A 13976-nucleotide genomic window follows, 5' to 3' on the forward strand; every position below is an offset into this window, starting at 1 on the left:
GGCAGACCAGCTCATCTTGTGACATAACCCAATCAGTATGTTTTTCAGAGGAAAAGTATCTTCAAATTTGGTTACTCGATTAACCAAGCAGCAGCAACTCTACGATGATATCACATATGCCATCTGAAAACTGAATTTTGAGGTTGTTGCAAAACCAAGCTGATAAACTAATCCACTAAGCTAATTGTAAGGGGATTATAAAAATCTTACAATAGGGACAGATGGTGGAACTGATTTTCTATGACCTTGTGCATAATCACATAGCAATGATAAATGGATGTTAAAAAGCTTTTAACTCAGGTTTCCACAAGACTTTAGAAAAACAATCCTGTCACATGCTGCGGTTTACAGTTTTAGTATGTTTCTGTTCCATTATTCAGAAATTATATATACATATTTTAATGATTTACCTTAGAAGTTTTACCTGAGCAAATGCAATGACTCCGTACGCATTGTCATTGGAAGGAATAATTATGTTAACAAAACCATGAACACCAATCTCTGCGCCTCCCTTAGGGTTTTTCAACCACACTTTGAAGCATTCTTCCTCCTCTGGGATGTTGTCATCCAGAATATTGACTGCTATCACAGCTTCCATATCCCCAGGCTCAAATATCAATTCACCTGAACTAGCATAAAAACACACACATTAAATAATTATAAACTGAGGATAGCTGATTAATGAACTTTGAAAGCAAAGTAAACGTAACAAACATTTTTGGAGACAGAATTATTGTTTATATTCCTGAGAAAGTAACTGAGGTTTAAAAGTTGTGGGGGTTTTGTTTTGTTTTGTTTTGTTTTTTAGTTTTGCTGTTTTTTTAAAAATTACAATAAATCACAGAGTAACTAAAAGTAATTATGAAAGTAATTTAATCTATCCTAAATAAAAGCTTTAAAAAAATCATAATTTTCTTGCCATGTTTTAAAGCCAGTTGTGAGGCTGTTTGACTTCAGGTTATCTTAAACCTACCTGTGAAAAATTCTCTTTAGTGTTAATAAGCACACCACACACAGGAGTACGTAATGCTCTCCACTGTAACAAAAACAGTATCACAGAAAAAAAGGAAGGCAAGAGCTGGGAGAAAGTTATATGAAACAAGAAACCCTACCTAGGTATAAAATCTGACTGGTTGGAGATAGTGGTCAGCTCATAAATCTGTGAGTTGGACTCTACCGACAGAGCAACCAGGCTCTTGCTGGAGTTCAGAGACCTTGCAGTAGCTGAAGTGACGTGATCCGCGTATGGGGCTTCCAGCATGACAGAGAACTGGTTCCCTTCCGAGTTCCAAGAATACAGCGCTGTTGTGTCCTTACCAGATAGGAGGATGTGAACTACGTTGAGCAAGGAGGAGAAAAAAGAAGCATTTGGTGATATATTTGAAATTTCTCCTCCTATTGCCCAAAATGTCTCAGCACAATGATTACAGTAACTTCTAAAGTCTGATAAATAATACAAAAAAAATAAGCACATATATTTCTGCAATTCCAGTGTTATAAACTAGGATTTGAACAAATATGGACACTTAAGTCTTACCTAAACCTGAAGGAGGCATGAAAACATGGATGTTTCTTACAGCGCAGACTGGAAGAGACTGAAAGTGTCTAAAGGTAGAGTGCCCCGTTTCCCAGACGAAAATTTCAGAAGAATTTCCAGATTCTACAAAGGAGAAAAATGACAAAACTTACATTATTTTGCTGCCTGTTAGTTAAATCGCCCACTGATGGCCATTCAAAAAGCAGAGTTTGGCAGCTTTAATTATGAAGTGAGACTAATTATCGTATCTTCCTTTTTACTTGGTGCGTAACTCCACAGTATGACTGTCCTCAGTGGGGTGATTCAACCACTGACATCATTTAAGGGCTTTTCTGCAGACATTCACATAGAAGAACGCTAAGATTGCCAGTAGACAACAGCCAATTGCAAAGAAACCTATGGACTGTAACATAAACTTTTCAACAGGCATAGGGATGCAGTCATAAAACAATGACTAAAATGTCACGCTTGTAATAAAAAAAACACACGTACTTTGCTGACCGATGATCTTAGCACATCACAAAGCTCAGAAATGCTTAGAAAGGGTGCAGTCAGCAGCTAGATGAATAGTTACTATTGCCTGTAGTTCTTGGGAAAACATTTCTGAGTTTCTTAAGTATTTGAGAACAAACACAATGCTTTGCTTTTCTGAGGGACATAACCCCTATCTAAGCTCCTTTACCCCAAATGCCTTTCCTACCAAACAAGCCAGCATACACTCAGCAAAATCAGTGTTTATCTTCCGCTAAATACCTTTTGCAGTAATTAAATATATATCAGATCCAGAAATCCAGGCCTCCATATGTTTTATTTCTTTCACTGGTAATTGATGAAGGTTCCTAAACTCATTATTCAGCCACTGGTACAGGAGCATGTCCTGACTGGCATTCGACAGAGAAACTAACAGGTACATAACGCCTCCTCTAGGAAACAAGGCTATGTTCAGAACTTGGTGAAGTGGAAGTTGGTGATGCAGCACAAATATATCTTTATTCCACTGGAAAACCTGTGGAAACATGAAATTTATTTTTTTTTCATCATATATTCATAATTAGCACCAAGAGAAGAGAAAGTAAGTGTCACGATGGAAAACTGGTAAGACTTATAGTGAAGCGAATTCCTCATTCCTAAGGTGGACCCTACGTTAATGAAGAAGCACACTGGTAAGTAACCACCTTACTGCAAGGAGCTGTGCTTGTTCTCCAGATGAATAGGTTTATGGTCAGAAGCTCTCTCTCTCCTCACAGGTGTTTAACACGTTAGATTTCAAACCAAAAACAACACTAGCAAAAAAATCAAACCAAATCTAAATTACATGTTCATGTAGAGAGTATTGCTACATTTAAACAAGCCTAGAATTTTAAGTCTTATAAATCCATAGTAGAAACAAAAGTAATTTTTCAGAAATATATACTTACAGGTTTTTTATTATCCCTTCATATTTCAGACTCAAACCCAACCAAACTACCCACATGAAAGACAGGGAAGACAAATGCATTCTAACCTGGATGGAACTGGAACTGGTTGCATCAGTCACAAAAATCAAATAGTCTTCTTCATCCACAGCAAAATGTTTCACGTGTCTGGTATCCAGAATTGAGAGTGTCTGTATCTGTGAGGGAAATGTGACAAAAATGGTGTTTGGAAGTAACTTCAAGTGACAAGTCTGTACACATATGCGCATATTTTTTTAAATGGCGAATTTATATATAAAATATATAAAATTAAATACATGTACATTTACAATTTAAAAAATACGTCTACATATGTGGGGTTAATTTACGGAATTAATACAACATAATAAATTTTTGAGAAAATGTTCTATGACTTGACTGCTCCACAATTTCTTTCCTCACTTACCAGGTCATTTTCCCCCACCCCCAAAATATAAATACAATAACACAGTAGACAACCAGCTGTAAAAGCTTACATCACTGAAGTCCTGCAGAGAGTCAGGGCCCCAAACCAGCTGAGCACAGTGCTTTTTTCTAAAACATGGCTGGAGCGGAGGGCCTCCCGAGGTCCTTTCCAACCCCACTATTTTATGCTTTTTTAAGTAAAACCGATTTACCTTCATCAGTCTGTGTGCAGGCAGGAATGCATACACGCTGCTGTTGGAAGGTCCCTGCGGGGCTCCTCCGTGAGTAATCACAAGGTAGGGAGAGGCACGGATTTGGAAAGACACGCAGCTCTTCGGGTTCCACACACTGAAATTCTGAGAGAGGAATAAAAAAAAAGTAAAATTGAGGCTTAAATTCTTCATTAAGTAGCGTGCTTGGTGTTTGCAAGCAAACATTTACCTCGACAGGAACAAAAACTCCTTTCCACTGGTAGACAGTAGAGAAGGTAGCTGGAGGTGTACGCAGCAGAACACCGTACAGGATTTCTCCTGATGTAAAGAAACACCAGCTAGATGCTGACTCCTCCACAAAACTTTGCAAGACAGACAGGACACCGTTACTACCCCCTGCAATGTAGTAAAAGAAACACTGTTTATTCCTGAGGTCTTTTTCAATGCCATTTTCATGATTTACTTGCCAAAACCAGACCTAGTATCAGAAATTCTATGATTCTATGAAATGTTGACATCGTCTCTAAATAGTTAGTTGGTATAAGCGTAAAGGCACAGAAATATTATAGTACTGAGGATGTAATGAGAGTTAAGCAATAAATATATTCTTCGTATATTACAACCACATTTGGAAGATACACAGGCAATTTGAGTCTGATTCAGAACGATTCGATTTGGAATTTAGCTAGTGAGAAAATTAGCTACGTAGCAAGTAGCGAAAAAACTGACAGAGAAACTACAAAATGCATGTGTTTGCCCTCCTTCTCCCCCTCATCACAACAAGCAGTCACGGCACTAAGATTCTTAAAGAGCCTAAGCCGTTCGACTGGCTTACAGAAGAAGTGCTGCCTCGTCAGGACTAAACTCCAAGACCTAAACCCCGAGTCCCACGCATCGGTTAGACGAGCTGCTGAGCCAGACAGGGTATTCATCCTAATCAGGCATTTCCTCTCGTGCTTCGTTATTGTCAGTCGGGACTAGTGGGAAGCTAGACACCCATCAGTACCGAAACAAAAAACACTTCGCACGGAGATGGGAAGAAGTGGGCAGGGACGGAAGGATGGCTTCCTTCAACGGCAGTGATAACTTGGACCAGATTAAAGTGTTCACGAAATTACAGCCCGAGACTCCCACAAATGCATCTACACCAGGGACACTGGGAGACACGACAGAAAACGCGTGGCGGCATTTTTTCAGAATAGGGCTATGTCAGGTTTAGGTAAAGTGTGCCTCATACTGTGTTAGAAAAATCCAAAGCTGCAATTAGTAAAAAACGGGCTTTAATAAACAAAAGTCTAGAGAGAGTTATGTCCATATAAGCATCAAGGAGAGAAATACAGATTATTGAAACTCTGGCAGAAGCGACTGATGGCAAGGTGACTCTTAAGCAGCTAAGCTCTTTTATCTAATTAATTTTGACATGCTCAGAAAAATATTAATCAGCGTAATCGGGTCCGAATACACGAATTTACATTCCAAAGTTACATCTCCTGTATGTTTAGCTAAGTCTCCTGCTGCCTCCGCTCTGACAAAAGCAGGGGATGCTCTCAATAAAGTGAACGTACTGATGCCAAATGCAGTGTCCGACAATGTCTCCCACTCAACACTCACAGACACGTTGAGACCATTACTCCGTGAAACTCTCAAATAAACCGTAGTGTTGGCTTCTTCAACTACGAGAAAATTTGTCCTAAATGTGGGAATTGTGAGAATAAAGAAAAAAATGTATTATTTTTATAGGGTATGGAAAAGACTCTTACCATACAATCCCAGAGCAGAATTTACAACAGAAATAAAAAGAAAATATTAATCACCGCTTTTGCTATCTGACAGACTGATAACTACTGATAATTAAGGTTGTTCTGTGTTTCTTACCACAAAACCTTGACAAAATAATAGAAAATGCAACAAAATCTTAAACCAGCTTCAAATTTAACACACCAGCTGTACGGTTTAAGCTGAGTGATTTTTGAAAATGTCATTCCATATGGTTCATTTACTTCTGAAAAAGCGCCCTGAGGGAAAGTGTATTTTATATAAGCTTAAAAACAAAAATAAGTTATAAGATGTATGTACTCCCTGGGCACTGATCTGAGGTTTGGAGTTCTTAACGTAGATTACTGTTAGTAGAACGTTTAGGGACAAATTAGGTATTGTTTTATGAAAAAATCCATAGAGAATTGACATTTCTAATGAGGAATAGAACATTTTAAGTATTCTTCTATTATTTTGTATAGCAGTAATACTATTTGACAGATAATGTACTTTTCAAAACTACAAGTGTTTTACAATTGGAGTGCTGAATTTCTTTAAAGATGTTCATTAAAAAAAATTGTAGAGAGATACCAACGTTATTGAATATGGAAAATCTCCTTTTTTACTGAATCGGTGTTTAGTACCTATTTGCAACTGGGTAGATGCTGAAAAGCCCCAGCGGAGCCTGGTTCTGTAAGACCGTAATCATAGTTTGCACTCTCGTGCCTAGTCTGGCTCCTCCAGTTGGATTGAACAGGGTGACAATAAAGTGTTCATCCATTTCTGGTTCTTCATCCAGTATTGCAGAAATATGCAGTGTCTGACAAGAAAACAAACACAGAAAGTTGTTGAGACTTCACAGCTAAGGATGACACAACCCTATCAGACCGCCTTGGGTAGCACAGCAGGATTACAGTGGCTTTTGAAACTGGGGAGGGCAGAAGTGAGGCAAGGATGGTTCGGCCTGAGGTTCTAAAGCCACCTTTCTGGTGACCTCCATGGGTGCAACACTAGGACAAGCACATCCACTTTCCCCCTCCCCCTTCTCCTTTTTTCTCCTCTCATCCTAAGACCCTCTGAAATTTAATAGTTTTTGATCCTTTTTTTCATCCTTTGCTTCTCTACTTATTCCACGCATTCCTTGGTAATTCATAGCCCCCATACAGGGGCTCAGTCAAGTTGGTTTTAATTCACTTTAGTTGGCAACTAAGCTAGCTCCAGGGCAACAGGGTCATTCCACCACTGGTGCTGGGAAGAACAAAGGAAAAAAGGCAAGAACAGAGGGATAGTTGAAATACTCCCTCTCTTCTTGATGCGTCTTTCCCTCTACTGCACCACTGTGGATGAGAATAGGATCTTCTCAAGGTGGTCTCAAAGTAGCAGAGAATTATCTAGCAAGAGGTAGGTGTTTTCACTATCATTTGGGGCTCGCTGCCATCCTTCCCACTACCCAAACAGGCAAAAGCTACGAGGGTACACGTAGCTTTGTTCCAGAAAAAAAGTTAATCATGATGGGTCTAGAACTAAACTGGAGCTTACAACCTTTTAGATGCCTGTTTACTTCCGCAATAAACACATTTAGAGACTGTTTTAAGAAGTTTAAGAAGTCTTTGACGTCCTGCAGACCTGCTACACTGACCATCACTGTGGTTCCAAATGCATTTAAGGTTCAGAAATTGAAAACCAGTGTTTCCAGTAAGGTTTGTTTCAGATTCTACCCCGCTAGCCATCATATACTAACCTGCTACTGACCCTAGCTTCTCTGACAAAATAAAATGAAAAAAACCAAACTACCATTAAACTTCAGAAGGGTCAGGATCTCACAAACTTAAGCTATCTCGTTTTCTAGCTGACATTCCTGTGGGGAGAGTACAGAGGCAGTGAGCTTAATACTCCCAGAAAAATAAGTAATTTTCTATGCCTAAGACTCTGAGAGCTGCTTAGGTTTTGCATTTCTCACAGCATACCCTGTTCAGTTCACACCAGCTGAAATATCACATTACAGAATGGGATTTTAACTTTAACCGTAACTATTTATACTTGTAAGTTACCGCTTCATTTCAAAGTTTGTGTTTCAGCTACATGCTGAATACATACAAAGAAATGTTCCAATGCATGCATAAACATTACATACCCATTATATTGTTTTCAGTCTATGTCAACTATTACAGAAATGTATACAGAAAAGCACATTTAATTTTTATGCACTCCCACTCCCATGACTCAATTTGCTCTGAGAATGAAGGAAAACATAAGAAAAAAAATACAAAAAAAAAAACCCCAACACAGACATTTCTGAAATCTTTCCAAAAATTTCAGAAAGCTTTCTTCACTTCTTTCGTAATAACTATCATATTACCTTGAATCTGACTCCCTCTTCCAGCACAATATATCCTTGAGAAGGGGTCAAATCCACCGATGGCTCTGAAGAATTAATTTCACTTACAAGATACTGAACAGTCACAGTGCCAAATATCCCCTGAGGAGGTTCTCTAACAATATTTAATACTGCAACACTTTCCATCAAATGGAGAGCTGTTTGCTCTCTTAGGAAGAAGTGATCACTGTTATTGAATGACAAAATCCCATGGCCATCATCACTGGCAAGTATAGTAATTGTGGCTTTTGAGAAAAAAATAATGAAAATATTCTTTAATAAACATAGCAAAATATAACTGTACATATATAGAAATAAAATACATATAAACACAAATTCATTCTTCCTTTAGAGTATAAAAAATTCTTTTATGTGCATGATATTACTTGAAGAGAATATCTAAGTACTTTACCTAGAAAGATATCTAGACAGGAAGAATCTAGACTCTCTTATTAAAAAGCTCATTTTAGTACTTTTTTATTCCTTATTTTACACATTATCTTGTTAACTGCATTGATTTCATACAGGCGTTTAAGAACTTTTCAAAGGAGTATAAAGATCTACCATAGTAGGGCAACCGTGTTTTATAAAATATGATTATTCAGAAGAACGAAATTAAAATGACTGCCGTACAATTCCAAAGAATGTGAACATCAAAAGTTTTACCTGTTGTGTTCTCCCCTAATTCCAGCCCCAGAGAAGGATTTGTTAAAATTAACTGGAACTTCTCATCACCTTCAGGAATATCATCATCAAAAATCGTAACAACAACAGATTTATTCCTTTCTCCATCAGCAAAAAAAAGAGTCTGGCATTGAAACACAGAACACATTGCATACTTAACAGCTGTTCATACACATAGAATTTTTCAACTAAGGTAGACAGAATTGTCTTAAATAGGAAGCAAGAAGAGTTAAAATCCTATGTCCCTTATAAATTGATTGAAACAGAAGTTAAAAAGTTAAGCACGACGTAGAATGAGGACAAACAAGAGCAATTTACTTTGAAAGTTCTGTTGTAAAAAATATGAAACCTTATATGAAATTTTACATGCTCGTGTCTAAGCAAAACTGTATTTGAGATATAAGTTTACATTGTGCTTTATATTTAAAATTACTTCAGTATTTAAAACGAAACAGTAAAAGAAGATGACTAATTTTATCTCTTTCTATTCAGATGACCAAGCAATTGAAACAAGTTGAAAAATCTAGCTGCACTACTGATCATTCTGCAGAATAAACAAGAAGACATTATTTTGAGGAAGCTGAAGAAATGAAAAGTACTAGATTTAGAATTTGCTTCTTACCCTCGAGGTCACATTAAAATCCAAACCCAGCTGTGCCTCCAAATTTTGGGCATAAAAAAATACAGACACATTGCCGTATGATCCTTTGTTTCGGAATGCCATTATTGTCAGATTCCCATGAGATTCATTAACTTCAAAACTAAAACAAAAAGCAAGAAAAATTCTCAGTGCTCACTGAGAATATTCTTTTGAATAAGGCGGTAGATAGTTGTTTTATTTTTACTGCAAATCATCCCCTCTGCTTTAGGCATCACTACGGTATCAGCATCATTACAATTGCCTAATGCAACCTTTTCAACTTTGTTTCTTATCTAAATGGAACTAAGCTATAGGAGGTTGTGCTTTTTTCCTGCTTATTAGTGGCAGATTAAGCCTGTCTATGTTCATGGACACCTTCTTCCTAACTCCTGGAAGTTATTCAGAGAAAAAGATCTGGGAGATGCCAGTGTGTGTGCTGGCACAGGTGCAGAGGCTGGAACACTGGATGGAGGCTGGGGGATGGACCCAAGGGCACAATACAAAAGGACAGCTGTGAAAGCAATTACAGGGTAATAAAAGATTTCTGAGTAAACATCCTGTAAATGTTGGTTTTCCGTGCGGGAATTACACTTTCCAGTTCTACTGAGTTGAATGATGCTTCGCCATCTCAAGGATCTGGCCCTATTTTTAACAGGAGTTTTTACTGTTAACTGGTAATGAAAATAATTGTGCAACACCTATTGCTAACTGACACCGTGAGTTCTTCAAGGAGACAAGACTTACTTGGTTCTTTCCCATTCAATTACTCCGCTTACGCCATCATTAGCATCAATAATAATTTGAGAAGCTAAACCTTCCACGTCTAAAATGGAAAACAGAAGGACCAGAATGAAACAACAATAAGGTCAATTTTCATGATTTTCAAGAATAGAAGCATTTCTTAAATCCCTACTAATTTTCTAGGAGAAATACATAATATTCTGTTCCCATAATGTGGAGGAGAAAATAGCAGTGGGCAAGATAATTCGAAAGGCTAAAGGAAATCTGTCCTTACTACCTTACTAGCAGGCAACACAGGGCCTTGAATTACCGCTGTTACATTTAATAATGCATACAAAAGAGACTAAAGAAAATTTGGAAAGCAAAACACAGCGCAGAAAAAAATAGGAAATACCAAAAGCAAGATTTGGCATGGAGTCTTAATTTATCTTCATTGTGAGTGTTTATTATGACAACACTCAACATTTCGCAGACTGCGCCATTCTGAATACGGGAGAGAAAATGCATATGGAAGAATAATAAATGATCTCATCTCCTGTTCGTATTTCAGCACCTGATGATAAACCTTACTGGTACACACCTCAGATTCTGCTACAAATACATAATCAATAAACTCTTTGTAGGCTGTTTAGGTACCATAACATTCTATTGCTCCATAAAGACATTACTCATTGTCACAATAACTCTGAAAGATTATTGTATGTGTTGCACTGTGAAAATATTGAATAATAGATTAATTCCAGAAATTTCCACTAATTTCAGGGACCAGCACTTGACAGTCAGAACTTGATTCTTCCAACAAAACAGTGCCTTAATTTGTTTATGCAACACCACCACATGACTACTTTTATTTACTTTAACTTAGTAAGACTTAAAAAGAAATGAAGAAAAGAATGACAATATCCACAGTCAAACTGACTCCACCGAATCTGTAAATATACTATATTTAGATCAACAGGAAAGACTTCTATCAATTCAGACAAAACTGAATAAAAGTCACAGGTCATTGCCATGAATCCAAACCTGTCACTATGGTGTAGTGACGAAGATCAGCAGTAGCTGCAAAACCTCTACACGCGCAGCAGAAACGCTACTGAGGTTTAGAAATGCAGAGGGAGTGCTAGCGATCACGGACCTTGCAGCTTCGCTCCGTACCCTCGTTTTCCCTTGTCGTGCCACAGTCAGATCAGTTCACCCAGCGGCTGCAATACTTTGCTTTCGACACCAGAACTCTCGTTTCATGTCTGGCATCCTTCCCCTCCCCCGACACCCCCCCGCCCACCTCCCCCAGCTTAGCTCTTCCTTCTGTCCGTTAGTTTTATTCCTTTTCCTTTCAACATTCTCAGCTGTTGATAATTTTCCCTTTTCTTAATTCCTTGCGTTCTCCTATTTGAGTCAGGCTCTTTCTTCCATGTGTTCTAGAAGATGGGGGGGTGTGCAAGAGGAGCATGGAGAAAACAGGACTGTCCTTACGCTTGTTGTTTCTGCTCCTTATCAGTGAAGACTCAGATCAGAAGTAAAGGTCGCTTAAGTTCAATGTGTTCTACTCGACACCACAGACATACCGGATTTATTCCCCATATTGCACGCACATGGCCATGAAAGGAGCAGCACGTGCGATATATTCCAGATGTGTCAGACTGACTACGTGTGCCTGTACCATGCATGGAACACCCACCTCCTTTTGATATTAGGCACCTCCTAGAAATACTGCAAATATCTTGTATAGGTTAGAGGGCTGGTGGAAATCCTAAACAAATGCATCGCAACAACCGGGAGTTAAATTGGCAATCTTAACAAATCAAAATATACCAAGAGGGGAAACAAGATTAGGAAGCAGTCCGATAACAGAGTTCGTAGTGACATTTTACGATAAGGACAAGTTTTTGCCTCATGGGATAAAACTATTACCTGTTCATCCTAAGTACATTTAACCCAATGCAGATATCACAGAAGGGTTGAATGGTCACAACTCGAAGAGTTGCCAACTGTTTACAACAGAAGGTGAGACTATACAGCACTCAGCACCATTGAGTTCAGAAAAATCCTTTGTACTTTTATGTTACTTCTTTTATGTTTTAGATTTTAGACTCGACTACTCACAGCTCAGTCTCTACAAATCAGCAATGAGTCTTGCAAGTTACCTTTCAATCTGTAACGAATTAACTCTGTCACCTCTATAAGCATGCAAAGAAAAGGGAAAAGAGTCGAAGAAGATGTTAGAAATAATCAGTATAGCTAGTCTCTAGCAACACAGGATAATCCAACTGTCCTTACAGCCAATGGCAGCTATGCTACTGAATTCAGAAGCAGAATGAGGAACTAACTAAGCACGGGATAAACGAAGTTCACTGGAAGAGGAGGAAAACCATAGGATATGGCTCCTAAAAGTAAATCTGAGAGACAGTAACAAAAAGAGACTTTTAAAAGAGTGAACAAAGTAATGACATAAAGTAATTTTTTTGACATTTTTGATTCCATTATGTACTTGGAAATGAAAATCAGATTAACACACTGCCAATAAAACTTTTCAGATAATTGTGTTCTCCAACTGTAAATTACTAACTACTCTATGAAAATTGTCTTAAAAAAAGTTTAAAAAAAGTAAGAAGAAAGTGTAATAATGAATATGTTTGATTTCCTACAATTTTTCCTTCAGAATACGCTGTCTCATATTGGCATAGTGAGCAAGCGGAAAAATGATAATATACCACAGTAATATGTTCTGCATGCAATTCATAGAAAAGCAAAGCCAAAGATAATTCTGTATAAGTTCTTTTACCCAGCCGGGGCGGGGATGAAGTTGAATGGTTCATGATGAGTTCCACTGAAGTTAAATTAACCAAGAAGAATTCTTGCACTTCTGGTACATCGTCCTGCAAAACACAAACTCAGTACATTCTCTTTTCATTTTCCTTTAAGACTCTCACAGAAGCCCCCCAAAAGCAACGCATTAGAAGTGTGGAAGAACACATTTTATTTTATTTTTTTTCCATTTTCCTGAAATACTGTTACTGGGTGTAAAATTTATTAACTTGAATGAATTATGAAGTAAGACATTGTATTTCATGAAAAAGACTCTGTGGTGACACTAAACTATTTTTGTGAATGAATTTCTGCCCAATTTTAAAGGCGTAAACCCCGACCATTGAGAAAGTAAGAGCCTGTAGCAGGCAATGAAGTACACTGTTCTGTATATCAGATACTAAAGTCTTAATGCGACACCTAAATTTCATTTATGTATAGGTAGAGCTCTCTGTTATTGTTTGTCCTTTTGTGATTTTAAGATTAAGAAAAAAAACACATCTTTCTAATATACGAAATATATAGCTGCAAGTAATATATAGTTTGCAAGCTTTAGGTTCCAAACTATTCCTCTTCTGATGTCATACAGGTCAGCGTAGAAAGAAAGGGTTTAGAGTTTACCTCTAGAATAGTAATGTTTATGGCAGCTGATGTTTCTCCTTCTTCCAAAATTAGTGAGCCAGAAACACCTATATAATCAGCTCCTGGTTCAGCCAAGGTCCCTTCTGTCTGGTTACTTAAGGTGAGCAATCCTGGAACTGTGGCGTACGTAACATTGATAGCACCTGTTTAATTTGTCACAAAAAAAAAAAAAAATACTGTTTTTTTCAATTCTTATGTAATGCTCACTGGAACAGAAAAAGAAAAATGATCAAATGCTCATCCACAAACTGAGAAGCCTAACTGCAAAACAGAAGGATTAAAAGATTAATCTGGAGCCAATGGGACTTTGTGGTTGTTTTTAATGTGGTTCCAGCCCAGCCTTTGGTGAGTCGTGCAACATCCCAGGACTTTTAAAAAGCATCAGGGCCAAAAGTGTTCAGATACTTGAGGTGCTGCAGACTGCAAATATTACACTGCTGAAGTACTACCTATGACACCTAATATATTATTAATATCAGGTTTGGTGCCAAGGGAAGTAGAATGTTTCAGGAACGACCGATATCTAAAAAAGGCTCTAAAGACAGTGCTGGGAAATACAGCTTTATAAATCTAGTTTCCTTCCCAGGCAGACTGACATAGATGTCAATAAAGAATAAAATTAGGGGACACACTGATAAACGTTACCAAGGGGAAAAGTTAGGCATAATTTTTTTATAATAAAGCCACGTCTCATTTATCCGCCAAGGTAAGCCAAGTTGCAAAT

The 13976-nt window shown here is 37.8% G+C and overlaps 1 protein-coding gene across 1 annotated transcript in view; it reads right to left on the minus strand.

The window, feature by feature from the left end:
• The window catches only part of ADGRV1 (adhesion G protein-coupled receptor V1), a gene marked incomplete at its 5' end in the record, with an annotated part of 274932 nt that overhangs the window by 196397 nt on the left and 64559 nt on the right, over window positions 1-13976 (minus strand). The window contains 15 exons of the mRNA XM_082496974.1: window positions 425-629; window positions 1113-1335; window positions 1538-1660; window positions 2291-2543; window positions 3042-3149; window positions 3609-3752; window positions 3838-4004; window positions 5174-5298; window positions 6008-6183; window positions 7723-7985; window positions 8407-8548; window positions 9047-9185; window positions 9809-9887; window positions 12588-12681; window positions 13232-13395. Coding sequence (XP_082353100.1) covers window positions 425-629; window positions 1113-1335; window positions 1538-1660; window positions 2291-2543; window positions 3042-3149; window positions 3609-3752; window positions 3838-4004; window positions 5174-5298; window positions 6008-6183; window positions 7723-7985; window positions 8407-8548; window positions 9047-9185; window positions 9809-9887; window positions 12588-12681; window positions 13232-13395 — 2405 coding nt within the window. The remainder of the gene's footprint in view (window positions 1-424; window positions 630-1112; window positions 1336-1537; window positions 1661-2290; window positions 2544-3041; window positions 3150-3608; window positions 3753-3837; window positions 4005-5173; window positions 5299-6007; window positions 6184-7722; window positions 7986-8406; window positions 8549-9046; window positions 9186-9808; window positions 9888-12587; window positions 12682-13231; window positions 13396-13976) is intronic.

The sequence above is a fragment of the Vanellus vanellus genome (genome assembly GCF_965231255.1).
Source record: "Vanellus vanellus genome assembly, chromosome: Z".
Lineage (NCBI taxonomy): Eukaryota > Metazoa > Chordata > Aves > Charadriiformes > Charadriidae > Vanellus > Vanellus vanellus.